Raw genomic sequence first — 26,517 nt, forward strand, 5'->3', positions numbered from 1 at the left:
AAACCCCCCATGACCCAGAGGAACGCTACTGACGATGCGTCCCGTAAATTAAATTCTTCCCGCAGATCTCCTTCAAGTCCACCATCCACCATTCACCGACAATCCACCAGTCAGTTGTATGCGCTTGCACAAGAATCGACATCCCATCTTGTGTTTCTGGAATCTACCAATTCACTATTGCTATGTTTTGTTAAAAGACCTGTTACAAATGACACAATTTTTAAACTTTTATGCTGACTCTAATTTTTTTTAATGCAGAGTAGGTCCGATGGTACAGTATATACACAAATACATCAATTTCATCTGAAAAATATAAATAATTTTGAGCTCATATACCATGTGCAAAGAAAAAGAAAGTAAATGTGCTTTTAACAAATATTTAAATTTTAGTGTTACAAAATATATTTAGTCTCATGTTTTTAACAACTAGATCTTTTTTTGTGCATGGGTGTCTGAGGGAGTGTTTCCTTCAACATTTGAAGATATATATATATATCTTCAAATGTTTACACATATGTAAATACACCAATATGAAGTTGCATACATGCAATCAACTATACAGTCAATTATACATAGATAACTATATATCTATTTTTGTGTATATACATATTAATTCATGGTGAAAAACGTGTGCAGTCCTCAGTAAAGACAGACAAATATCTAAACACCTACTGGAGAATACTTCCTAAGTTTATTATCTATTTAGATATATATTGTTTGGGGTGACAACTCATTTGTCCCTCAGCCCCCCCCCCCCAACTCCTCACTTGGGGGGGAGGAGGCATAGATATACATTATAAAGGCCTTTATTATGTGTTCTGGCTATTTTGTCCAATATAGCCACAGCCCCAGCCTTAGATGAGTGGTTTTAACACACCTTGGTTGTAGATCCAGATCCAGTCACTATGCCATGTCATTGTGTAAAAAAATAAACTCAAAAAGTACCCTACAAAAATTCTTAAGCCAGCATAAAGTTTTCTTGTTTATGGGGGAAAAAGAAAATGTATGGGAATGCTATGGTGAGATTCTACGTGAGTTGTGGTTAAAAAACTGTGTTTGCTTCTCAACCAAGGCTCAGACTCCATTGTCTGACAAACATTTTCCACTTCCCTTTGTCAACTGGCACCACACCCACAATTACCATGGGTGTGGCCAAGCTGTCACTCAGTGGCCAAACTGCCAAAACAAATCAATAAACTAGAACCAAAAATATGGGAAGTGGTGAAATCGTAAATATTCCTTTAACAAAAACACAACTGCTGTTTTGGCTCCTACATTATGTATATCTATGGGAGGGGGTAACAGGTAGCCACTAACCAACTCATCAAGAGATGTTATGTTATCCAATCTTGTGGGGATTTTTGTAATATTTCTTTTCTTTTTTTGTCCTCTGTGTGCTGACTCTTGTATAAGTTGCTGGACACTGAATTTCCCAGAGGGAGTCATGCTAACTCTGGCCTCCTTTTCTGCAATAGTTTTGGGCTGTATGACTAAATTATTGAACAACATTGGTGAACTCTTGGTGATTCAACAGTAGGAAAGACAGCATGTCAGCTGAATGGAAAGAAGAAGCCATGACAAAATCAATTCACATGAATTACTAGTCATATCAAAGGTGAGTGAACTCGTGGCTGCTTTCGTAAAAGACCATATATACAGTACATGGAGTTTGACATGTAGACACATGGGACAAATACGGTTTGTGTTGTGCCCATCCTTAGGTCATTCCCGAAAAAAGATGAATTTCTGTTTGGTGTTTTTGGAGATGTGATGACATTTTTTTTTCTTTCACCGAGATATTCTACCGTTGCAGCGTTTCCTATAAGCAGTCAGATCCCTTGTGGTGCTGCAACAGGAACAGGCCATAACATGGAAACTGTTAATTAAAAGGAAATTATAATGCCATCAGTTATTTGCAGACTGTTTTAAACTATTGTCATGATTCTTCTTTACTTATTGTTCTCAGTGCAAAGTGTGATACTGCTCCATAAATTAAGATTGCAGTGTTGATCTTATCATTGTTTAAGCTCTTAACTCATCTACGATGTCTTAAAGTCATGCAAATTTCCAAAGACTCAGCAGGCAGAGCTGTTTGCAAAAGCTAGTGAGTTAAAGGCCAAATGTTAAAATAATGTGACTGAAATTCACAGCAAGTGTACACAAAGCAAGTAAGGACTATTCTGCAAATAAAAACATGAAAATGTTGACTGTGGTTGAAGACGGTTGTGACTGAACAGCTGATGTATTTCAAGTGCTGTATCTGCAAGCTGAGCAAGTGCCTCGTCCATGAAGACTTCATTATATTTTTCCGGTAGCTTTTTTTGAAACTTGTGTAGCTGTTTTTCCCTCGGCTACAGGTTGGAGACACAGCTGCAAAGTGGTTCATGATGAATATTGAGCACTCGTGTGGTGCTCATTATACTTTGATCGTTATGTGGTGTCCCTGAGCAAATCTTCATTCTTCTTGCGCAAAATAAACCATTTTTGGGTGAGGACATTTGGGCTCGGGAGGTTCAAAGCAGCACAGCAGTGTAGTTAAGTAATTGCTGTCTGTCTCTGAAGCTGTGGAACTCTTGGAAGTTAAATAGCCTGGAGAGGGAGAGGAATAATAGGTGCTCTGCAACAATGCCGCAACACAAATTCTTGTATTCGAAAATAAACAAAAGCCCAAGGCTTTGATGCCATTGTGAATGACTAGGAGACGGCTTTCTCTACCATGGATTTTTATGAATTATTAAGTTAAATGTGTACAATACATAATACATATGAAAATGAACGCGCCTTAGTATTTTTAGTAAGGCAATGTGTACAGGAAGTACAGCATGAAGGAAAAACTGTTGGTGTCTTTCTACACGTGCTCCACAGAGAGCATACTGACGTACTGCGTCTGTGTGGTGAAATCATGGGCTGCCCTCTCCCCTCACTGCAGGACTTGCACAACAAAAAAAAGGCAAAACATATCACAAAGGACACTTCTCACCCTGGACACGATCTGTTTGCACTATAGCAGTCAGGTAGACGGTACAGAAAAATAAAAACAAGAACAATCCAATTTAGAGACAGCTTTTATCCTACAGCTGTAACAAAACTTAATCTACTCAAAAACAAACTGTAAACTGATACGAAGGATTGTGTAGCTCATCAGCATGTGTAGACTATTTTTAATTATTTAAACAGTTATTTTATATATCATTGTTATATAACAATGACTAAATAACGATGTACTCTAATTTAATCTAAGCAAATCTAATCTGTAATTTTATCAGATATAACCTCTTAAACTCAAGACTATAATCTTGTAACTCATTTCTTTTTCCCTCCAGCGCCTGTGCTCAGGTCTGAGGTCAGATCCAGCTGATGGGGATGGGAAGTATGAAAGACATCCCAACCACAAACCAAACACATTCAAGTTACACATTCACAGGCACACCACAAACGGAAATACAGCTGTTCCTTTCAGAACAAAGTCAGGCAGGGAATTTGACTCCGGTTATTTTCGCTCACTGTACAGTAAATATTTTTTTTTTCAGAATATATATATATATATATATATATATATATATATATATATATATATATATATATATATATATATATATATATATATATATATATATATATATATATATATATATATACATATAATTACTAGTTTGTATACAGAATAAATATAAATAAATATTTTTTGTTTGGTGATGCATTTTCTTTCATTTTAAAGCGTGATTAAAGATGTTTTTCTGGACTGTGTTTTTATCAGCACTTAAGCTACAACCATTTTCCTGACTCTGTTATTGTGTTGTTGCTTATCTCACATTTTAAAACTTGGGTTGGTGTAGGCTAACATTTTTTGCTATGAGGGTTTTGCGACGTTAAATATTGACGTTTTAAGGCGAATTTATGGTTCCGCGTTACACCAACGCAGAGTCTACGGCGAGGGTACGCGGCGACGCGCACCGTAGGCTCTGCGTCGATTTAAGGCAGAACCATTATTTAGTCTTTATTTTGAAAGTGTGGCTCTAGTGTTGTGAGCCGACGGCGACACTCCTCCTGGCAGACTGGGAGCCGTGGCAATTTGAAAGCGGTGCCATCCTCTCACTATACAAGGTCCTCCCACTGCAGAGCAGAAACCATCAGGGGTCCATCTCTCCCTTTAGTCAGGAGGAAACAGACGCACGGATGCAGAGCACTTCTTCTCCATATGAAAGCCAGAAGACATTCCTAAAGTGTATTTCTGTTGGATAAAATAACCAGGTAAGGCATCACACTCAACCTACGAGCTGTTTTCTGGCGCAACAGGGCTTTAAGATGTGGCATGATCAGGAGCGACAGAGAGTAGTGAGCGTTGTCATTTTGTTTTCCCTGGATTTTATTTTATTTCTCCACTCAGCAACAATGAGGTGGGCACGGTCCCGTTATGTCCTGTGGTGGGAGGAAAAACCCGCACCGCAAAGTAACACAGGCGCACTGTTAATGCTGCTGCTCCATAACAATGTGTCTTATACCAACTGGCTCAGTGACAGCATTCATATCCCTCTCCATCCATCTCAGAGATAATAATAAGACAAACTGGCTGGTATTTACCAGGGCAGGAAAAGAAAGGAAAGGAAAGGAAAGGAATGCTTTGGTGTTGGCATGAGGAGGGATAACTGCCTCCCACTTTAACCAAGTGTCGGTATTTTAAGGCTGTATTGTGACAAACATTGGTCATCACACATTATACATCCTGGCACTTTCTGGGAAAAAAGACATTAAGATAACACTCCTTGTTGCGTAATATTTAAACTCAAAAATGGCTCATTGGAAGGGCTGTAATGATACACTAATCTCACGATACGGTACGATACACGATATTGAGGTCACAATAACGATACGATACGATATTATAGCAGTATTTTTTTAACAACCTTGCATGAGGAACATATGACTGGAAAAAATGGTCTTTTATTTGAAAGACACAAAATACAAAACAATACTGTGCATTTGCCCCATTGTTACAGTTTGTAATGCTTTATAACTGTTTAAGTTTTAAAGAGAAAGCCAGGCCAACCATTTTCCACAAACTGAACTAAAAGTAAATGTCAGGTTTGCATTATGCCTCTTCGGTTTCATACAAGTACAAATATTTTACCACAAACTGAATAGTTTCTCTCATGTATGATTTGACTTTTTTCTTTTTTCGGATGCGCGTTACTCCTTATCACAATAGATTAATATTAATATTCCAATATCGCGATACACTTTGTCACCTCCACGACACGTATTGTGACGTTTTTGTATCACGAAATTTTGTGGCACGATGTATTGTTACACCCCTACTCATTGGACTTCACAGGCATGTTAGTCACTCCCTTTAAAAACACAGAGGGAGAAAGAGGGAGGTTAGGATGGGACTTAAATGAACACCCAATGTTATCTTTGGCATTAAGAAGCATTCATATTGTTTACATTTACTCCAGGCAACATGCAAGCTTTAAATATGCCATGATAGTTTTAACTGCAGTGGATTTCTATCTCATTCCTGCATTTGCAGCTATGTTACTACACCTTAGTTTGGTAAATCGGTGCAAACAAAACAAAATGGCTTTAAACATGTGCAAACTGCTCCTTGTGAGTTCATTATTTCCCGGTTAGCACTATTAGTTTAGTTCACAAGAATAGCTGAAATATGTGGAGCAAAGTCACGAATAAGCTCGGCACATGCCACGGATGAAATAAATCAGTGGAGATGTTTCTGTGCATTGAAAAGCGTTGATCCTGTGCAGCAGCAGTGGGCTGCTGTGTGGGCGGTGTAACCAGAGGACAGATGAGTAGGCTTGTCCTATGTACACTGAATCAGCCTGCTATTAGTGGGAGATGTGGGAGCTCTGGTAGACGAGGTCAACGAATGAAAGTTGCACAAATATGGCTGAAAAAAGAAAATAATTTCCAAAGAAAGATGGTTTCAATTGCTTTACAGGCAGCGTTAGAATGTCATATCCTCACATTTATGAAAAGACGTATCAAAAGTGAAACTTGAGTTGTCCAACTGTGGCTAAAGTGACAGATTTCCTGTCCTGGGAAAGTCCTTTCCTTCCCTTTTGAGAAGTTCCTGAGCCACGCCGGCGAGTTCTCAGAAAAACACACAGACATCAGCATCTTTGACACGTCACTATGACTGTTTCGAAGGAAAATTCCCTGAAAAAAGGACCAATTACTCAGATTATCCCCAAGTGGGAAGATTCTGACTTGCAACTTGCATTACCCTGCTCACCCTGAAATTGAAACCATAATGCATGGTTAAATGACAAAGTGTTAAAAGGATCACTAATTGTAACTCTTGCCTAGCTTAAAAGGAAGCAGGGACTATTCCATCCATGTCATGGCTAATGAACACAGCTCTTTGAAGAGTATTGAAAAGGCCTTTTGTAAAGGCCATTGTCTGACGTCTTGCTGCCACGGTAACACTCTCACACTGGCAGCAGGACGAGAAAGCTGCAGTCAGTATCTGCAAATGTCTTGCCTGCATGTGTACTGGGATAACAAAAAAAAAAACCTTGTCTACACAGAGTGAATTGAAATCCCAATTTTTTTGTCTTTTCTCATTAGTTTTGTGCTCTTGGAAGCAACTTCAGAAAAAAGGAACACTTTTTTAAGCAGTTTGAATGCTGGTTGTAGCAATAGTTTACGGATCTCCTGCAGAAAAAGCAGGATACCCGAGGAAGCCTTGAATGGTAAAATGATGGCCCTCCGGATGACTCTTGGCGTGACCTGTTGCTGAGCATTGTGTTTGTTAATCTTGATCACTGCCTCATCTGTGTATGTAACACATGCCAAGTCCAGAATCAACAACTGGACAGGAAGACGACACTGTTTGTGTACACTGGACTTTATGATATCAAAACAGCAGCTTAGGAAAAAAAAAAAAAAAGTCAAAAGTGGCCATTTTTTTTAGACTTTCAGAAATAGATCTGCCTTTTTTGGCTTGGACTCTTACCATGTTGATCTTATCAGAGTGTGGGAACGTGTTCGTACCAGTTACACGCATTGCCGTGCATTAATTTTAGGAGCTTATGGTTGAGTCAGACTCACGTTGGTAAAAAGAGGGGCCTGTTCTCCAGAGGCGTGCCAGAAAGAGCCGCCTACACCAACATCTGCGTGTTTCACAAGTATACAGAATCGTCAATATTATTATAATATCCCAGTAATGTGTATGACAAAGTGCTCATTTACAAAGGTATGCAAATGCTTGTAAACAGTTCTGTGACTGTAAATAACAAGGTAAATAAAAGATTATCTGATTTCCAAAAGGCATAGATAGGAATTAAACTGATCTCCAAATTACAGATACAGATTTTTGGAGGTGCTGGATGATGATGGGGGATTAAGTTTTCTCTGGATTCCCTTCTTTTATTATTTCTAGATTTCTAGGAATCCCAAAAAGGGTTTTAATATTTTCAAAAGGTCACAAGAGTCTTTTAAAGCGGCCTGGAAAACCTCTGTAATCCCAGCTGTTTAAAAGCAATTTAAGTTTAAACCCAGGGTCTGGTGTCCGTGGTGTAAATCTCTCATTACCCCAGATAGGAGATCATTGTGATTACCCCTTTGGATTCCAGACATCTTTTCCAGACTCATACCAAGCTGTACTTGTAGATTCAACAAATGGGTTGTTTGTTTAGGTCTCGTTAGAGAGTTACTCCAGAGTTATTCCTCCATCTGTATCCAGGTTTTTGTAAAACATCATGACATCTATAATGGCTGAGCATATCAATTATATAAGGGTATTGGGATTTGTCAAATATCTTTTCGGCCTCCAAATGTCTTTTGCATCTATTTTTTTCCCAGATTATATTTAATAGTGAGCATATGTTATTGAAAGCCTATCTGTTCTTGGGCTGCTGGGTGGCACAGATGTTAAAACAAGCGGCCCATGTACTGAGGCTACAATCCTCCTGCAGCGGTCGCAGGTCATCCCCATTCTTTCTCTCTACCCCTTTCCTGTCTAAACTTTGGATAAAGGCCACTAGAGCCAAAAAAAAATCATTAAAAAAGAAAAAAAGCCTGTCTGTTCTTCAAGTCATTATAAATAATTGCTAGAAAATTAACTCCCCATCTCAAAGATAACATCCTGCCCAGTCTTGTAGCATCTGTATAAATCAAAGAGATTGGTATCTGAGTATTTGTGTAGTGGTTTTATTGGCACTTTTCTTTGTGATGCTCGAAGAACACCAGCCTTCAAAGTGTCCTCCAACATATACATAAGTGTAAGAATGACTCTCTCTTTAAATGCTTTATATAATTCATTAGGTAGCTTACCTAATAGGTTTAAGGCTGCCAGGGCAGGGGGCAAAGGTAAAAAGTATCATTGAGACTTACGTCAGCAACAAGTCCAAAAGTCTGGCAGTGTGATGGTGTGAAACTGTATCAATGCCCTTCGCAAAGGTACTTTAATCACCTGTGATGGCAAAATTAAGGTGTGCTGCCATTAACACACCTTTTCCAAGCCTAAGCGTGTATTTTTCAGCAAAATTATATATAAAAAAAAAGAATGGTGTTAGCAAACGTAATAAAAGTGCTTATAAAAAAAAGGGAATGGCTTCTGGAGCGTGTTAAGACATGTTTGCAGGAAGAGCGGGAGAAAATAGCAAATGAAAGGCTTCGTCGCTCGGTTTCCCGAAGATGCCAGAACGCCTTGTAAGTGTTGGGAGAAAGACAGACACCACTGAAAAGTGGCAAAAAATACAATCTTTTCTGTCAGAGTCCCAACTTCTTGTGGAGTTAGATGGAGGCCTGAAATATATGCATAATAAAAAAATAAAATGAAGCAGACAAGAAAACCCCTTAAATCGCTCTGCTGCACCGTCTGCAGAGAAATACAAATTGAAGTAAATGTAAGAATCACTGCATTTTGTTCTTCCACTATAAACATACCCTAACAAGCCAATTACCATCTCAGACCTCAGTAAAAAGCATTTGACATCCCAGATCTCTTGCTGTGCCCATTCACAATGCATTATGCTCCTCTCCTTTCTTAAAATCATCCATGAGAAAGACTGACTAATCTTTGTTAAAATGTCACAAACTGCCATTTTATCACTCTATTCACTGTTATATTGGGGGTCCCAAACTCTTGCATGTGTGTGTTTACTGTAGATGCTAATGCACGCAGTCTGACAAAGCCAAGTCTGGCTTTGTGCTAAATTGTGATGCAGTCTTTGAAGCAGGATTAAGTTGGAATGTTTGGCAGAGCTGCTGATGACTGGACTGCTGACTTATCTTTTGCTCATCCGCAACGTGCAGAGTAGTCATTTCCCATTTTCTTTTCCTTTCTGATAAAGCCCCTTTTTTTAGCCTGCTTCCTCTGCTGTAGATAGCAATGAATACTCTGTATATATACCAGACAAATATGACTGGATATCAGTCAGTCGCAGGGGGTCTGAACGGTCCAAAGTAAGCTTGGTTGTTTTTCTCAATAATATAAAAAATGGGTCGTTTGGTTTTTGTTTTGTTTCAGTTTGCAAAATTGTAAACATTTTTCTTTCCCTCTGCAGATTCACCAAACATCATGTCGGGGAAATCAGATGGGAAAAAGAAGTGGGCAGCAGTCCGGGGCCGCCTGGGCTCCTCGCAGGACTCCGACGGTCAGCCGGAGGGCAACCTGGAGAGTGCCGATGCCGAGCTGTGCATCAGGCTGCTGCAGGTTCCCACCGTGGTGAACTACTCCGGGCTGAAGCGTCGCCTGGAAGGCAGCAACCAGACATGGATGGTCCAGTTCCTGGAATTAAGTGGTCTGGATCTCCTCCTGGAGGCCCTGGACCGTCTCTCCGGGAGAGGATGCTCTCGCATCGCAGATGCTCTACTGCAGCTGACGTGCGTCAGCTGCGTCCGAGCAGTAATGAACTCATCAGCAGGGATCCACTTCATTATAGAGAATGAGGGATACATCCGAAAGCTCTCGCAAGGTTAACTATGCACTTTTTGTTTATAAAGCATGCTTGTTTTCCACTTCAGTCTCAGATAAAAAAGAAAGGTGCTGCACTAAGTAAATGCTGCAACAAATAATTCGTTTTCAGTTAAATAAGCACATTCTATTTATATACAGACATCTCATGTCGAAGACGGAGAAAGACCATGTTATGTAACTGCAGTATCACGTGAAGATAGTCATTAAATATGATGTGACCCACTCTAGTCACATAATGTTCTCACCCACGAACAAACACATTATTATTTAAAATCACAGTGCCACATAGGAAAACTGGCACGGACACCAGTGTTAAACTAAAAGACAGAGACAAAGCATCCTGCTTGAGTTTAGATACACAGAGCAGAGAATGGAAATGATTGGAAGTGTGAGCCCTTTGCTTATGTGTCTATGATCATGATCCTCCACAGCCCTGGACACCTCCAACATCATGGTGAAGAAGCAGGTGTTTGAGCTTCTCGCGGCTCTCAGCGTCTTCTCCTCCGACGGTCACCGCCTGGCTCTCGATGCCCTGGATCATTACAAGGCAATCCTGCATGAGCCTACGTCTGAGTGATAAATCAAATGACATTGCCCTCTAGTGTTGAAATGCGTGCACAAACGTTTGCAGGACCACAGCCGTCTCACCACCTTTGATTGTTCCTCCTCAGGGCGTGAAAACGCAGCAGTATCGCTTCAGCGTGATCATGAATGAGCTGCAGGCCGCAGATAATGTCCCTTACATGGTCACGCTCCTCAGTGTCGTCAACGCTCTCATCTTTGGCACGGATGACCTTCGGCAGAGAGATAAAATGAGAAAAGAGTTTATCGGTAGGTCCTCCTGTTGAGCTGATACTTTAATCAATCAGTGTAATGATCCATTATGAGCAGAGGTGATGCTGGACTACATTTTGGGCCACAATGGAAAGGAAAAGGTAAAAGCAGGCCAGCAGCAGGAGCTCCTTTACAAGTCTCTCTTGTTGCCAGGTCTTGGCTAAGAATAGGCATGTGGCCTCGTTTCCACTTGGAGAAAAATGCTTAAGCAAACCTCAAGTGTGTCTTTTAGTGCATTTTTCACCACAAATAGGGAAGTGACAGAGAAAATGAAACACTATTACATTTAACCATGATTACTATATATATATATTTTTTTTTAATATATATACATTTTTTTATTGAGATCAATAGCCAAAGTAACAATGGTACATACATCTTCATAACTATTTCGAAGAGAAAAAAAAACAAAAAACAATAGAAAGATCACTACATTCAGTGACCGTAGTGTACCAAGTATCACTAAAAGAAAATCACAAGTCAAAGATTTTTTTCCCCTTTTTTTTTAACCCCTCCAACATAGAAACATAAAAATAAAAAAAAATAAAATAAATTGATATAAAATTATAGCAGGATAAGAATTAATTACGCAAAAAAAAAGAATAGAGAATAAATAAATAAAAAGAAAATAAATAGATAAATAAAAAATATATATATAAAATTAAAAAAAAATAAATAAATAAAGACAGCTCACTAAACTATTACTCTAAACACCATAATGCAAATACACACCCACGCATAAATAAAATTGCAAAAAGGAAAGAAAAAGTATATGAAAACACCTGAATGAGTGTCAAGCACTATACAGGCACCTCTAAGTGGGTAACACTTTTACATGATTACTATATTTGAGATATTGAGAAAGTAGACAAAATTGAGACCTCAAGAAAAAACAAATTTTGAAACAATGCTGCCCAGTTTTGAACCCAGGACCTTTTCACGTAAAGGTACCAGCACTAACCACTGACCTATCACTCCTTAGGAGCACAGCATCCAAGATCCCTTTGAACCATATGATGCATCTATGTAAATGCCTCAAAGTTAAGCTCCCAACCACCTGAAAGCAATCAGCCATCTGATTGGCCACACCTCTTTTGTGTTTGCTCAGCTGTGTCCTTCTTCTAGTGCCCCAAAACTGATGTTCAGCTGGAATGAGAGGATTGTCTTTTTTTAAAGATTAACAAATAACTTCAAACCATCGTAAAAGGTAACTGGACCTGTGTTTTATTGATTTTGCTCTTCTGCAGGCCTCCAGTTACTTGATATCCTTCCCAAGCTGAGGTGAGCCACCAATCTGATATTCATATTTGACTTTTGTCAGTGTCTTAATTTACTTAATAAAGTCAGTTTAGCTTCAGTGACCTTTTTAAGTGGATTTTCATTTGATTATTTTTTTTTTTCCCAAGACCTAAAAGAAGTTAAACTGCTTTTTTTCATTTTTAAATGTTCATCATTTGGCATCTAAATCACAGGTTGAACTACTTCTATACAGTAACATGTATGTTTGTGTCATGCAGGGAGCAAGAGGATGAAGACTTGATCATTCAGTGTGAATCTTTTGAGGAGTCGATGGCTGAGGATGAGGAGGAGCTGCTGCGAGTGTATGGGGGGATTGACATGAGTAATCACCTGGTGGTGTTCACCGCCGTCTTCAATAAGGTGAGATCAGCCTGTTTTAAGTGGCTTTATCAGGATTAAGGTATTTCAATACAGTAGGATGTAAATGGTTCCACTTTGTGTCCTGATTGTCCCTCCTATTAAAAACATTGAGGCAGATTAACAGCTGAGGTTTTAAGCAGCTTGACAGGCTTGATGACTTTTTTTTTTTTAAACACTATTTATTGACATTTTTTCAATTATTACAACAATACAGTTATATCTGTTAATAAAATGTACAATTAAAAAAAATGAAAAAAACACACAAGCATAGCAGACATAAAGATACAGAGACAAAAACAACATAAAAAAACAAAACTCAAAACAAAAGAAAAACAAAAACAGAATCCTCCCTACATTATCATTCAACAGAATCATTCAGTACAGGTCCAAATTGATTACTACTCATAAAACGCATAAAGTGTCCCCAGATTTCCCAAAAGTCAACAGATTTCCCTTTCATGGCTTATGTCAATTTCTCTAATGCAAGACAATTTGAGAGTTCTTTGTACCATTGCTTGATGCCTCTCTGTATGTATGCAGGTGAGCAGCTCTCCAGCTTCCCTCCAGCTGCTGTCCATCCTGCAGGCCATGTTGGTGCTGGAACCGGGTCGCACGGATATCTGGCTGGCTCTGGAGGCCATCACCAACAGGGCCATACTCCTGGCCGGGGACTGTGAGTCAGCATGACAACAATGCAGGATAATGGTGACAATGCAGAGTGGTGACTAGATTAAGTTCTGATTGAGTGAAAGGAAGTGATTATCCAGGAAAATAAATACAAGTGATTAACACCAGGCGGCAGGTAAAAGAAAGCTTAAAAGCTTCTTTCAAATGGAGAGGAATCGTTTGAAATGCTGTGTTTGTGTGTGTTAGGGCTGGGCGATATGGACCAAAAGTCATATCTCTATTTTCTAGCTCGATATATATCGATATTTTTTCTGTGACATAATTGGGGTTTCCCCCAAAGCATTATAGAATAGCATCTCTGTTAGCTTCATTTTTTTCTGAGGCAAACCCTTAAAAAAACAGTCAGTTTTAATACAAAGCCTCGTGCCAAATGTCACACGGGTACCTTTTATTAACAGAGGTCTGCACAATATCAAAATGTATAAAACAAATGAAATAAAAATAAACTGCCTGCATATATAGCATAAAAATGCTTTTTGAATAAGATAAAACAAATATCCCTTTCCTGCATAACAATTAAATTAAAATACACAGTGCAATTAATACAATGTAGACAGTAACAGGCAGACTTTTCCACTGAGGTTGACAGTTGTGCAAATAACAAAACATTTGTGCAAATCTTAAATAAAACATTCAAGGCAATTTGTCACAAAATAAGCTATATCAAAATCATAAAAAAAAAGCTATATCGATATAAACGATATTGTCTCGTACCATATCGCGTTTGAAAATATATCGATATATATTAAAATCTCGATATATCGTAGGTGACTGTGATTTGTTCTCCAGCTCAGATGGAGTCCTGTGAGAAGATCATGCAGCGGCTGACGTTTTCCAAAGGGAGAGCGTGTGAAGAACACCAGGAAGTAGATGGACCTGTGGTGAAAGTGGATAAGGCCGTTCAGACTAACCAAGATCAGCAGGACAATGTCGAGCCAGAGGAAGTCACCAACTCTACTCAGAAGCCAGTGTGTGTCCTGCCACCACCACCTCCCCCTCCTCCACCGCCTCCCCCACTTCCTGGAGGGTTCAGCAATCCCCCTCCTCCACCACCTCCTCCCTTGCCGGGAATTCCTCCTCCTCCTCCGCCGCCGCCACTGTTACCTGGTCCGGGCATGGCTCCCCCGCCTCCTCCACCACCTTTACCCTGGATGGGAGCTGGACCCCCACCTCCTCCTCCCTTACCTGGCATGCCCCCTCCACCACCTCCTCCCCCTGGTATGATAGTGGCCCAGAGCAGCCAGACCCTTGGGTGCAGCACACCCGCAAAGGCTTATCGATGTCCCACTCTGAAGATGAAAAAGCTCAACTGGCAGAAACTTCGTACTGTTACAGGTACGTCGGCGATTTTTCTTTTTTTTTTTTTTTTTTTTTTTTTTTTTTATGAAACCTTAATGGGTTTTTAATTTTCATTAAGACCAAACATAATTTGTTACATTTTGATCCAAAATGAAATCACATGAGCTCATTCATGACGAGTTAATTCCCCCCTCCGGGCACACAGATGGTGCTTCCATGTGGGCCTCGGTCCAGAAGGACACGCCTCCTCGTGAGCCGGACTACACGAGCATCGAGCAGCTGTTCTGTCTCCCTGTGATTGAGCCCAAAGACAAGGCGGCAGTTACGCCCGTGAAGAAGGAGTCCAAAGAGGTGCGCTCGGCCGTTGTTGCACTTGGAACAAACGCATTTGATCAAAAATGCTGAACGATCAATGAATACCTATGACATTTTTATTCATTTTTTTCCTCCTGTAGATTACGTTTGTTGATCCAAAGAAGAACTTGAATCTGAACATATTTCTAAAGCAGTTCAAATGGTGAGATATTACACATTATTTATACATTTCACACGTGTTGGTCAATTTTCACTAATCATTAGCTTTTTTCTTTACATCCAGCTCAAATGAGGAGTTTGTAGCCATGATCCAGAATGGAGACCGGAGTCGGTTTGATGTAGAGGTGTTAAAGCAGCTTCTTAAACTCTTACCAGAAAAGCATGAGGTTTGTAACACTTTTTCAATTTTTGACAAGAAGGTCAACCAATTCAGAAATGGCCTGAAATTTAAATTTTTTTTTTGGTGTAGATTGAGAATTTGAAGTCCTTCCAAGGAGAAAAGCTTAAGTTGGCAACCGTTGACCGCTTCTACACCTCTCTCCTCTCTTTGCCATGGTAACTTCCTACTTCCCTTCCTGTCTTTGTGTTTTCTTGTCCAGTTTGCTATCCTGGTGTATATTTTTATCTTTCTTTCTCCAGTTATCAGCTGAGAATTGAGTGCATGTTGTTGTGCGAGGAGACTGCATCGTTGTTGGAGATGCTCAGACCTAAAGTGAAGCTGGTGGAGGAGGCCTGTGATTGTAAGTAGAGCCTGTGCCTTCACCGGTTTACATGTATGCCTTTCTTGCATCTGGCTGTCTAGATCCAGATAATGTGCTGCAAAAACTAATTTCTTAGAAAGTTAAAAAGCCCAGTTTCAAGAAAAGGACTTTTTAGACTATTTTGCTGGTTTTAAGAGTTCTTGTCAAGAAAATATTTCGTACTCCATTGGCTGGGATACTTTTGCTCATAAGACAAATTTGACTACATTTAGGAATATTAGGCTTATTTCTAGCAGGGTTGTTTTTGCAGTCTGCCTGATGTGCTTCACCTAACTTCGACCTTTCTCAGCTCTCAGAATGAGCACACTCGTGCCCAGTTTCTGCAGACGTATCCTTGATGTGGGAAATTTTCTCAATTATGTAAGACCCTTGCCTCATTATTTTACTTCAGCTGACATTTTAGTCGTAGGTTGCAAAATTAATCGCTGATCTCATTTCAGGGAAGTCACACAGGGAACGCCGAGGGCTTCAAGATCAGCTCTCTGCTCAGACTCACGGAAACGAAGGCAAACAAGAGCCGCATCACACTGCTTCATCACATCCTGGAGGTACTCAAACATCTGTCATTCCCTTTTCTTTTTTCCCCCCCTTCAGTCACAGACATGAACTTGTTTAATTACCCACTGCATGATTCTTTTGTTTTGCAAAGGAAGCAGAGGCAAATCACCCAGAGTTGTTGGCACTGCCAGATGATTTACACATGTGTCAAAAAGCAGCTGGGTATGAACATTTTTCGCATCTGCTCAAACTCATCTTCATTTAATTTATTTTCTTTGTAATTGGTACTTTGTGGATATGTAAGACACAAGAGGGCTTTGTGTTTTTGTCTTCAGAATCAAACTGGACTCTATTCAGTCAGAAACGGGTGCCCTATTAAAACAACTGAAAGAGACGGCCAAGAAAGTCTCCAACTCTGTGGATGAGGTGAAAGAGAAATATGTACAAGTTCTGGAGGTAAGAGTTCAATTCAAAACACCCCTTTTCTTCCTCTTCATCCAGACGGAAGCAAAAGAATAAACTTGGTACGGTTTTTGTCAGCTGGACCGTGTCCCAATTCCTTCGCTTCTTTTCTGCTACAGGAAAATCTGGAGGCATGTCAAGTTTTAAGTGAAAGATTTGGTGAGATTGACAAGAAGAGGAGTGAACTGGCTGGCTACTTGTGTGAAGATGCTAATAAGCTGTCACTGGAGGAACTCTTTGGAACAATCACTACTTTCCGAGATCTTTTCATCAAGGCAATAAAGGTTAGGGAGGACGATATATTAGGTTTTAGGTCACTAGGTTTGCACATTTGCATAAATTGTACCGTGCAGGGTACTGTTTTGTTTGGAACGTGTGTGTCAGTGCACTGGAGAAACGAAATGTTTCTGCCCAAAAGATACAAACGGCCTTCATTTTTTTTTTTTTTTCATGATAGGAAAATAAAATGAGGAAAGAGCAAGCGGCCAAGGCTGAGAAGAGAAAGCAGCAGCTGGCAGAGGAAGAATCCAAGAGACAAAAAGGGGAGAACGGAAAAATAAGTAAGAGCCCAGTGCTAAAAATGTCTAGTGCTTGTAATGTCCAGCCCATGTTTTTCAAACACTCAATTTCTTTCCTTTTTTTTTATTATTCAGTCAAGAAAGGCTTGGTGCTTCAGGATGAGGGCTGCATCATCGATCGAGTCCTGGCGGATATCAGGAAAGGTTTCAGCCTAAGAAAGACCCGGCCAAGGTGCGATTCGGAAACCCTCCCTTCTAGTGAAATGCGTAGAGATACCTGCCCACCTGGTAAGAACAAGAGACAGGTCTCCATCCGCGGTTCTTGCCTCCATCCCTGATCCGCTTAACTGCAAGCCACAAACCTACCTTCTAGGTTGTTTTTTTTGTCTCTAAGCTTCCTTGCCCCTCCCATCTCGCTAGCATTGTTGCTTCTGTTGTCAGCCACGTGAGCATTTCTTTACATGGCGAGCTTTTCGTTGTCACGCCTCATTGCTCAGTCGCAGAGCAGCAGCCATTCTGACACAGTAATTCTGATCAACATGTATACTTTTTTTTTTTTTTTATTGGTACAACTTGCGCTCTTTCTCCTTCAGGATCAAGTGTGAAATCTGTAAAAGAAAATGCCGTCGAAGCAACCACCATCTCCACAACTCGGGCAGAGGGTCTCGCAGGCGAAGTGGGCAGCCCGTCAGACGGGACTCCGCCAGCAACTCGTCTACGTGCAGCACAAGGCGAGGCAGCTGCACCTCACAACACACCCCAAGAAGAGGCAGCCAGAGCAAGGCAGACTCCTTTGGAGAGGCCTGTTTTGCCACCGGAGGATCAACACCCAGAAAAGCTTCCCTCTCCGGATACGACTCCGCCTCAGGTTGACGGGCAGCTTCAAAGGTGTCTGCCCACCAATGAGTCGCTGGAGGCCGTCGGGACAAGTGTGCTCAGTCCATCTTCACTCTCGGATTCAGACCTGCAGAAGGCGGTGTTGGATGGCACATCCAGCCCGGTACTTCAGGAGCCGGCAGAAATGAGCGTAAACATCCACACAGAGAAGTCTGACTCATCTAATACAGAAATTAAAGTCAAACAAAGTAGTGATATCGGTTTAACGGGAGATGGGGAAAATGAAGCTCCGAGTCACTTACAAGAGCCCGTAGGACCAGAAACCTCTCGGGAAGAAAAGGAACAAATTATCGCTAGAACATGCGGCCAAGAGGAGGTTATAAGTAACAAACTTTCAGACCCTGATGTCAGTGTGGAGACGCTTCGTGAAGCCATTGTTGGCTGTGATACGCCAGATGGTCTCGAGCAAGAAGATCTGCCATCGGTGTCCGAAGTGGAGCCCGCCTCCCAGAAGCGAAAGTTCTTAAAGCGAAACAAAAAAAAGAGTAATCAAGGTAATATCTCCATTCACTTTAATAAAGCTCCTGTGTGCAATACTAGTCTCTTTGCATGTTTTAAAGGAAAATCCTTTTTCGTCTTACTTTTATTGCATTTAATGTTTTCAGTTGTATGTATGAGCTATTTTAGTGTATTTTCATAAATATTTTGCTTGGCTACGTGTATTTTTTTTATTAAAGAGAATGCAACATTCAGCTACTTTTGATTTTGCAGATTATAGCACTGAATGGCTTTGAATTTCTACTCAGTTTGTTTTGAACGCTCTGTTTTCCATTCTGACTCTCTGAAACACAAGGTAACAGTGGGAAAGGACACACTAAACATAAAACAGGCTGTGTGTTGCAGTGAGGTAGGTCAAATCAACGGGTGGCAAACTGTAAAAGGGACTCCACTCCTAATGAACTCAATCATCGTCAGAGCTTTTGTGCCCAATAACACGTCGTCTGTCGGTCTAACCAGAAGCTGGTTTTCATTTGTCTGTGTTGTCAAACTTCTCTTAACACACTTCAGATTCAGCAGCTACTGTGCTGAAATCGGGTCTTGGGTGATTTGAGTCCAACCTGAAGGGAAGGGGGGAGTAAATGAGGAAGCCTTGAAATAACATTCTTTGCTATTAATTTTTTTTAACCAGTAATCTCATACAACAGCACTGAGCTCAATCATCCCAGCAGGGTTGGGTTTTTTTTTTTGTTTTTAAACCTTGAAGTCACTGGGCAGAGTTGTCATGAAAGCTGTCACTTTTGTGTCATCTGTCCCATATTTTTTTGTCCATTCTCTAAATCTGCAAGTGGGACTGTTTTTAATCCACTAACAGTCTCATGCTCCATGTAAACTGCTTTTTTTTTGTTTGTTTTTTGATATTTCCTTTTAACTTTTAATGTATTAAAATGCATTCTGTTTTAATGCTTTAAAAACAAATGAGAGTATTGTTTCCTCCTCTTGAAAGTATTTTTAAAATAAAACTACAAAAGATAAATAAATGACATTAACCTATTTTGTTTGTTTTCAGTTCTCCTTACTCATTTCAGTGTTTGCTTCCTTGTAGGTGTCTCCAGAAAAAGATCAAGAGGAAAAAGGAAATGCTAGTTTCACACTGCAGTTCTGAACTGGATGGACTGAATTTATATTTTATATTTGTGAACACAAACATTGACTCTGAAGAGGATGTAAAAGACACCCTTCAACAAAATATACTGCCAAGAAGACCTAGGCATCCAAGGCTGAGGTCTATGGGTGTTGACATGTCACTTTATATAAATTATTTTGTGTGTTTATTGTACATAATTGCAAGCTGTTTAGACAAAAAGGGGAAAAAAAGATGCTGAATGTGCTTTATGTTTTGAATAGGTGTAATATTCAGTGAATGTGTTTTGCTATAACCTTTGTTTACTAGCAACACCTACAAAGATTTGATGCATTTAATTTATCAAAAAGAAACTGCTTATATCTTTAATTTGTTTATATATTCTATGATGTGCATAATAACATGGATTGGAAATTTTATGTCAAATATTTTAATAAAATCAAATGTACTGTCCATCTGAATTTATTTTCTACTTGCACGCTAATATTCAGAAACTATAAGCAGTACTGGAGTTGAGGGGGGATGAGGGGGGATGGCATCCCCCCTGAAATAAAAACGGTCAAAATCATCCCCCCCAGTAAAACTGCTACCCCCCCCCTTTCCATTTCCATTATGTCATTTCATCAATGAATGTGGTTTTACTGCTATTTCAACATTTAGAGTCATCACCAGAAAAATAACTTATTTGACCATTTTCACCTGTTTCAAGTAAACTTTCACTTGAAATAAGTAGAAAAATCTGCCAGTGGGACAAGATTTATCTTCTCATTGCAAGCAAAAAAATCTTGTTCCACTGGCAGATTTTTCTACTTATTTCAAGTGAAAATCTACTTGAAACAGGTGAAAATTGTTTTTTCCAGTGATGAGTCTTGTTTTAAGTGTAATGAGATTTTTTTTTAACTAAAATTAGACATTTTAACTAGAAATAAGACAAATATTCTTGTTAAGATTTTGAGTTTTTGCAGTGATCCATTTTACTTATCCTGTGAAGGACAGAGTCATATTGATAAATTCATAAAACTGTTTTTTATTTTTGTGTTTTGATGTATTTGATGTAATCCCAGTGGATATTTAAAGTTTACAGAAGGCTGCATTTAACTGCTGCTATGTCATTCCTGCAGTATTTCTGCAGGTGTTTTGGTCAGTGCTATTATTTGTAATATATTCTATTATTTGTAATCAGCACAAATGATCTGTCCCCATATGCTAAAATCCACCCCTTATTTCTTTTTACAACTCGAGTACTGACTATAAGAATAAGAGCTGCTGGAATAAAGGCTGATTTATGGTTCCGCGTTACACCAACGCAGAGCCTACGGCGTAGGTTGCGCGGCGACGCACACCGTACGTTGCGCGTCGCCGCGTACCCTACGCCGTAGGCGCTGCGTCGATTTAACGCAGGCTTTGGTGCCGCGGGGATCGCTTGCACAGCCACGTCCCCCTCTGCGCGTCTGGCTCTGACATCATCTGCTCTGGGGTTACCGATATGGCAATGCCACTCTTGGAGACGGTTTAGTCTCCTTGGGACGGGAAGACTACAGCAGCCGCCATCATGTCTCTCAGCTGGTCGTCCAAAGACCACAAAAACACAAGCCAGCCCGCCGCGACCGGGCAGAAGCGGCCGCGCAACGACGTGGGGAACAAGGCGACGGTGGTGCTGGGCGCGCAGTGGGGAGACGAGGGCAAAGGAAAAGTGGTCGATCTACTAGCGACCGAAGCTGACGTTGTCTGCAGATGTCAAGTAAATATTCTAATTTACGACCACTGTGGCGTTTCTCTTTTATTACTTATGAATTTTTAGTTAATTGCATGCGTTTGGAAATCTGCCGCTCACTGGTGTGCTGGCTGTGCGCAACAGGTGCTTCAGGGAAATAAGACCAACGCGTCTGCAAACTCTTTAGTATTTACTTTTCTGCTTCTATTTAAAATGAGCCAAATATGTGAGCATGTGCACTTTTGATGGTGTCCGGTGCAGGACTTAAATCATAATAGAGGAATCCCCAGAACAGCTTAGATCCGCCAGGCCCGCCAGGAGCTTTTATGTGGCCCCTGGTCATATTTCAAAAAAGGGGGTGTTTGTTTAAAAAAAAAAAAAAAAAAAAAAAAAAAAAAAAATTATAATATTTTTATAACTGGCTACTATGGACTAAAATGGTTGTGCTCAATGCTTAATATAATATTCAAATAAGGAAATCTTGGTGGAAAGTGGTGCTTTGTCATTATGGCGTGTTTTATTAAAAGTAGGTCAATATCAATTTCATTAAGTTTGCACAATGCATGGTTTCAAAATGAACTTGCATTCAAAATAATATTTCTTTATCTGAATATTATATTTAACATTCACAATTACTAAATCTGGAGACAATTAATACATAATTCATATGTAAACTAGATATATTCAAATGTATAATACAAATTCATTATATTTACATAAGTCTTCGTCTTTGAGTGCAAAATACATTTTGAAAACCCCCACATTTTCAAATTGTGCGGCCCTCTCCGTACAGTCCTTTTGCAGATGTGAATCTAGTTGAATACCCCTGGTTTAGATAATGACAAATGTCATGACCTCCAGTTTGTAAGATTGATGTGTGGTGTAAACTTTATGTCTGATGCATTCATTACAGAATGAAAAAACAAGTCCGAGCAGGTCTGTATGTGTCCGTGTGCATGAACACGTAACTCCTCAGAGGTCACTCAGACTCTGGACTCTGCTGCACTGAGCCCTATCAACAGTTGCTGTGTTGTAGAGTCACCACGGATAGGACCAGTACCCTGTGTTCTGGGGGCCGGAGAGCCCCACCCACTGGGCCTGAGAGGTCACATTCTCAGGCTGGTTTGATATGTGAGAAGGCCAGGCTTTAGACGGGGGAAACCGACCGGAGAGTCCACCAGCACCAGCCAAGTCTGTTTAAATAGGTGCTGGAAACGCTTGGCAACTCTGGGAAGAGGGTGGCTTATCGCTGTCTCACGAAAACAAGACATGGCAAAGCCCCCCCGTGACTCCATGTTTTGTGGCTGACTTAAAGGTGACCATAATCTATAACCGTATTTGATTTTCAGGGTGGCAACAATGCAGGACACACAGTCGTAGTGGAGGGCAAGGAGTATGATTTTCACCTTCTCCCCAGTGGGATCATTAATACCAAAAGCATATCACTCATCGGTAAAGGCGTCAAACATCACACAAGATCATTCAGAGCATAATTCCAGCCTCCTGCCAACTCTTCCTTTGCTCCTCCAGGAAATGGAGTGGTCATACATCTCCCTGGACTGTTTGAGGAGGGAGATAAAAATGAAAAGAAAGGTATTTCAACAAATAGTGATTTAAAAAAAAAGGTGTTCATCATACAGTAAGTAATGTGAGCTCACATAGATGTGATTTCTCTCCCTGACCAGGTCTGAAAGGCTGGGAAAAGAGACTAATTGTTTCAGACAGAGCTCACCTTGGTTTGTGCCGTTTTTACCTCTATTTTGTTTTCAAATGCCTTTATAAATCACACTTTTAAGAATGTGATGGTAGCATCTTATTTTCTCCACAGTGTTTGATTTCCATCAGGTTGTTGATGGCTTACAGGAGACTGAAAGACAAGCACAAGAAGGAAAAAAGTAAGGAACCCGTGGTTCAGCAATTACACATAGCAATGCACCTTTCAGTTTATTCAAGTCGACACTGATTTTGTTCTTTATTTTCCGTAATAGCATTGGAACAACGAAGAAGGGCATCGGCCCCGCGTACTCCAGTAAAGCATCCCGCACTGGTCTGCGTGTATGTGACCTCCTGGGAGACTTTAAAGACTTCTCTACTAGGTAAGAGGGGCGTCGATTGTAAACTTCTCCGTGTACAGTAAGAAGTCATAATTCACGTGTATCTAACAATCCTCTCAGATTTAAGAACCTTGTCCAGCAGCATCAGTCCATGTATTCAGCCTTGACAGTTGACACCGAGGACCAGCTAAAAAAACTTAAGGTAACCAAGAGTTCAACGGAAACATCTCTGGATTGTTATTAGTCACTGATTTTTAACTTTGATTATTTTCATGTCTAATGTAGGAATATGCTGAGAGGTTGCGTCCAATGGTGAGAGATGGGGTCTATTACATGTATGAAGCTCTTCATGGGCCTGCAAAGAAGATTTTGATTGAAGGGGCCAATGCTGCTCTTCTTGACATTGACTTTGGTAGCGTTTTTATTCCCTTTACAGCATTTCTTGGAAACACGCAGGTAGGGCTGTTCGATTTTGCCCAAAAATAAAATCTCGATTTTTTTCTCTCAAAATCCGATTTTCGATTACGATTACGATTACGATTATTTAGTGAATTGACAAAAGGCAAAGAAATTATTTCAAATATGCTGTTTTTTTATTGAAAATTTGCCCCATTGGGCTTTAAGTGCAAACTTTGCTCTTATTAAACAAAAAAATAATGAATAAAGTGCAAAACTCTGTAAAATAAGTTGAAAAAAAGTTTAAAAAAATATAATAAAATATAAAGTTTTATCTCTGAAAAAAAAAATCAGCAAATCAGCACTTGCAAACATACAGTAAGTTATATTTCCAATTAAATAAAACAAGACATTTTCTAATTAAACTAAACTGGGTCTTTGCATGCTAAATAATAATGCAACCCATGAAGGAGGTAGAGGTGTGTAATGTCAGTCATTACATTTGCTATTCACATTTGCAAGTTTTTTGCAAGGAACACGAGCCGGTCTACCCGGTGGCATGTTACAACGCCCCCTCCTACACTAAAGAGCCTCTCCCATGGGGCACTTGTCGAAGGTATTGAGAGGTATTTCCATCAATCATTAATATGGTATCAATCATTAATATGTGTGCAGACAAGGTAAAAAAAAATAAAAAATTTAAAAAAAATTTAAATAAAGTGAAAAATCGATTTTACGATTTTCACGTTTTAACATCGTTTTAATTACATAATCGCGATTACGATTTAAAATCGATTAATCGAACAGCCCTACACGCAGGATATATTTTGGGGGGGAAATCGGTGCTATTGTAATGTATAACATCTCTTTAGGCACATATCCTTTTGTGACATCATCAAACTGCACTGTGGGAGGGGCGTGCACCGGTCTCGGCATCCCTCCACTGAATATCGGCGATGTATTCGGTGTAGCTAAGGCCTACACCACCAGAGTGGGAATAGGAGCCTTCCCCACAGAACAACTCAATGTAAGCACTTTATTTTTTTTTTCTCAGGAAATTGCTACCGTGGGACAAGTGTTGTCACATTTGTACTTTTCTATTCTGGTCAGTGTAAGAAGAGACACATGACATGTTACGTGCTTCACTTATATTCAGCCTGTGATGTACAGTTTGTGATCATGTGACCAACTATCCTGTGTTGGATTGCACACTGGCTTAGTGCAGCTGTCTAATTTCACGAGAGATGGGTTCAAACGCTCTTTTGCAGATCACATGTTTGCAGGATAAATATAGGTCCAGATTCTGTGTTAAGGATATGTTTACTGTGGGAGCAGGGGTTAATGTTACCTGTCACCTTAAGTGGCCATAGGGGCAAAGGTGGACACGTCGAAACATCATCTTCTTGGATGTGTGATGCTTTATTGTCTTGACGTGTGTGTATTCTAGTGTACCTATTGCATATCTTTAGATATCTAAAGGATTTCTTTTTGTACTCCATCCAAGACCATGACATTATTTTCTTTTTTTCCCCCCTATTTTCTACAGGCAATTGGAGAGTTGCTCCAGACGAGGGGTCATGAGATCGGGGTGACCACGGGAAGGAAAAGGCGTTGCGGCTGGTTGGATCTTGTAATCGTCAGATATGCTCACATGATTAATGGCTTCACCGCGTGAGTGGCTAGGGAAATTAAAGCCAATCATCATGTGCTTTGTGGATTTTGCCCCACATTAGTTGTGCTGGCATGCATAGCCATAACTTATATTCTAACGCCGATGATCGGCACATGTTAAACTGTGATCTGCCCAACAGCATTGCTTTGACTAAACTTGATATTCTGGATGTGCTGGATGAAATTAAAGTCGGAGTTGCCTACAAACTCAATGGGAAAAGAATTCCTAATTTCCCAGGTAATGAAACGAAAGAAATATCAAATTAGTCTTCGATTACATTTTCTAGTGGCTGGTTCTCTGGGTCTAACAGTGGATGTAAAGGTTAATAGTAACTGCTGTCTTTTAATCACAGCCAACATGGACGTTTTGCACAAAGTGGAGGTTGAATATGAGACTTTCCCTGGTTGGAAGACAGACACATCTGCAGCAAGGAAGTGGAACGACCTCCCAGCCAAGGCACAAAACTACATCCGTTTCATCGAGAACCACATCGGAGTTCCCAGTGAGTGTACCACAAAGATCTGCAATAAATACTTCACAATATCTGCGTGTTTTCCATTAGGTGGCAGCATTTACTTTCAGCTTTGCTTTCTAATTTCTGTTTCTTTCTCTTTTCTAGTCAAGTGGGTTGGAGTTGGAAAGTCCAGAGAGTGCATGATCCAGATGTTCTAAACCCTTTGATTGAGGAGAGAAATGTGGCATGATGAGGCATCGTTTAACCACACACACACAAAAATCTTCTCCTCGTGAGATAATAAATATTCACGTTGCCGTTGAACAATGTTGATTCTGTTTTGTGACTCTCAGATTTTTATCTCTTATGTATTTTGGTGTAAACATATTCAGTCAAAATCACTGACTCATAAAATGAACTGAAAATAGGATGACTGTTTTACAGAGATATACTGTATTTAAAAACAAGTGCTCTTGAAATTCATGAAAGCAGCATGTTTCAAAAGAAAGACAATAATTAGGTTAAATAGTAAATACGGTAATTTTAGAGAGAAAATGAAAAACTCCCTTAACTATGGTAATTACTTTTATATTATGAGTGATGAATACAAGTCATCTTGAAATCTAACCTAAAGCTGTACTGGGCAGGATGGAAGTCATAAATCAACTCTGCCCAGAAACATCACTGAATACAAATACAGCAAATAGTGTTATATATTTAGACTAGTCCACATTTCAGCTTGCTTCTGAAATAAACAAGAGGTTGTCTCAGTGAT

General features: G+C 40.0%; 2 protein-coding genes across 5 annotated transcripts; both read left to right on the forward strand.

Annotated features, from left to right (window-relative positions):
- The first annotated feature begins 4,085 nt into the window (after positions 1 to 4,085).
- Positions 4,086 to 19,867, forward strand: inf2 (inverted formin 2). 4 transcript variants are annotated; one of them, XM_061744447.1, is made up of 23 exons: positions 4,089 to 4,251; positions 9,528 to 9,938; positions 10,372 to 10,487; positions 10,612 to 10,771; positions 12,022 to 12,055; positions 12,292 to 12,433; positions 12,974 to 13,106; positions 13,910 to 14,455; positions 14,625 to 14,770; positions 14,875 to 14,936; positions 15,018 to 15,120; positions 15,204 to 15,289; positions 15,374 to 15,474; positions 15,785 to 15,855; positions 15,936 to 16,043; positions 16,145 to 16,215; positions 16,329 to 16,449; positions 16,575 to 16,739; positions 16,913 to 17,015; positions 17,109 to 17,261; positions 17,567 to 18,364; positions 18,664 to 18,717; positions 19,414 to 19,867. In XM_061744447.1, exons 2-22 carry the CDS (start codon positions 9,542 to 9,544, stop codon positions 18,714 to 18,716), a joined length of 3,669 nt encoding a protein of 1,222 aa, XP_061600431.1. In that variant the 5' UTR covers positions 4,089 to 4,251; positions 9,528 to 9,541; the 3' UTR covers position 18,717; positions 19,414 to 19,867. The 4 variants fall into 4 exon arrangements, with proteins under 4 accessions (XP_061600434.1, XP_061600431.1, XP_061600433.1 ...); XM_061744448.1 differs by lacking the exon at positions 4,089 to 4,251 and adding an exon at positions 9,328 to 9,426; XM_061744449.1 differs by lacking the exon at positions 18,664 to 18,717.
- Positions 19,868 to 20,921: 1,054 nt separating this feature from the next.
- Positions 20,922 to 26,069, forward strand: adss1 (adenylosuccinate synthase 1). Its single transcript, XM_061744451.1, has 13 exons — positions 20,922 to 21,193; positions 22,516 to 22,618; positions 22,697 to 22,759; positions 22,852 to 22,902; positions 22,995 to 23,061; positions 23,155 to 23,262; positions 23,341 to 23,422; positions 23,506 to 23,632; positions 24,489 to 24,643; positions 25,163 to 25,287; positions 25,428 to 25,525; positions 25,641 to 25,790; positions 25,908 to 26,069. Exons 1-13 carry the CDS (start codon positions 21,005 to 21,007, stop codon positions 25,958 to 25,960), a joined length of 1,371 nt encoding a protein of 456 aa, XP_061600435.1. The 5' UTR covers positions 20,922 to 21,004; the 3' UTR covers positions 25,961 to 26,069.
- The last annotated feature ends 448 nt before the right edge of the window (positions 26,070 to 26,517 follow it).

This window comes from Cololabis saira, chromosome 16 (assembly GCF_033807715.1).
Source record: "Cololabis saira isolate AMF1-May2022 chromosome 16, fColSai1.1, whole genome shotgun sequence".
NCBI lineage: Eukaryota > Metazoa > Chordata > Actinopteri > Beloniformes > Belonidae > Cololabis > Cololabis saira.

Coding starts and splice junctions, on each gene's coding strand:
- inf2 (XM_061744447.1), top strand. CDS start 9,542: ATGTCGGGGAAATCAGATGGGAAAAAGAAGTGGGCAGCAGTCCGGGGC. Junction 15,475..15,784: donor GGTGGAGGAGGCCTGTGATT/GTAAGTAGAGCC, acceptor GACCTTTCTCAG/CTCTCAGAATGAGCACACTC. Junction 16,450..16,574: donor AATATGTACAAGTTCTGGAG/GTAAGAGTTCAA, acceptor TTTCTGCTACAG/GAAAATCTGGAGGCATGTCA.
- adss1 (XM_061744451.1), top strand. CDS start 21,005: ATGTCTCTCAGCTGGTCGTCCAAAGACCACAAAAACACAAGCCAGCCC. Junction 22,903..22,994: donor TTCAGACAGAGCTCACCTTG/GTTTGTGCCGTT, acceptor TTTTCTCCACAG/TGTTTGATTTCCATCAGGTT. Junction 23,423..23,505: donor ACCAGCTAAAAAAACTTAAG/GTAACCAAGAGT, acceptor TGTCTAATGTAG/GAATATGCTGAGAGGTTGCG.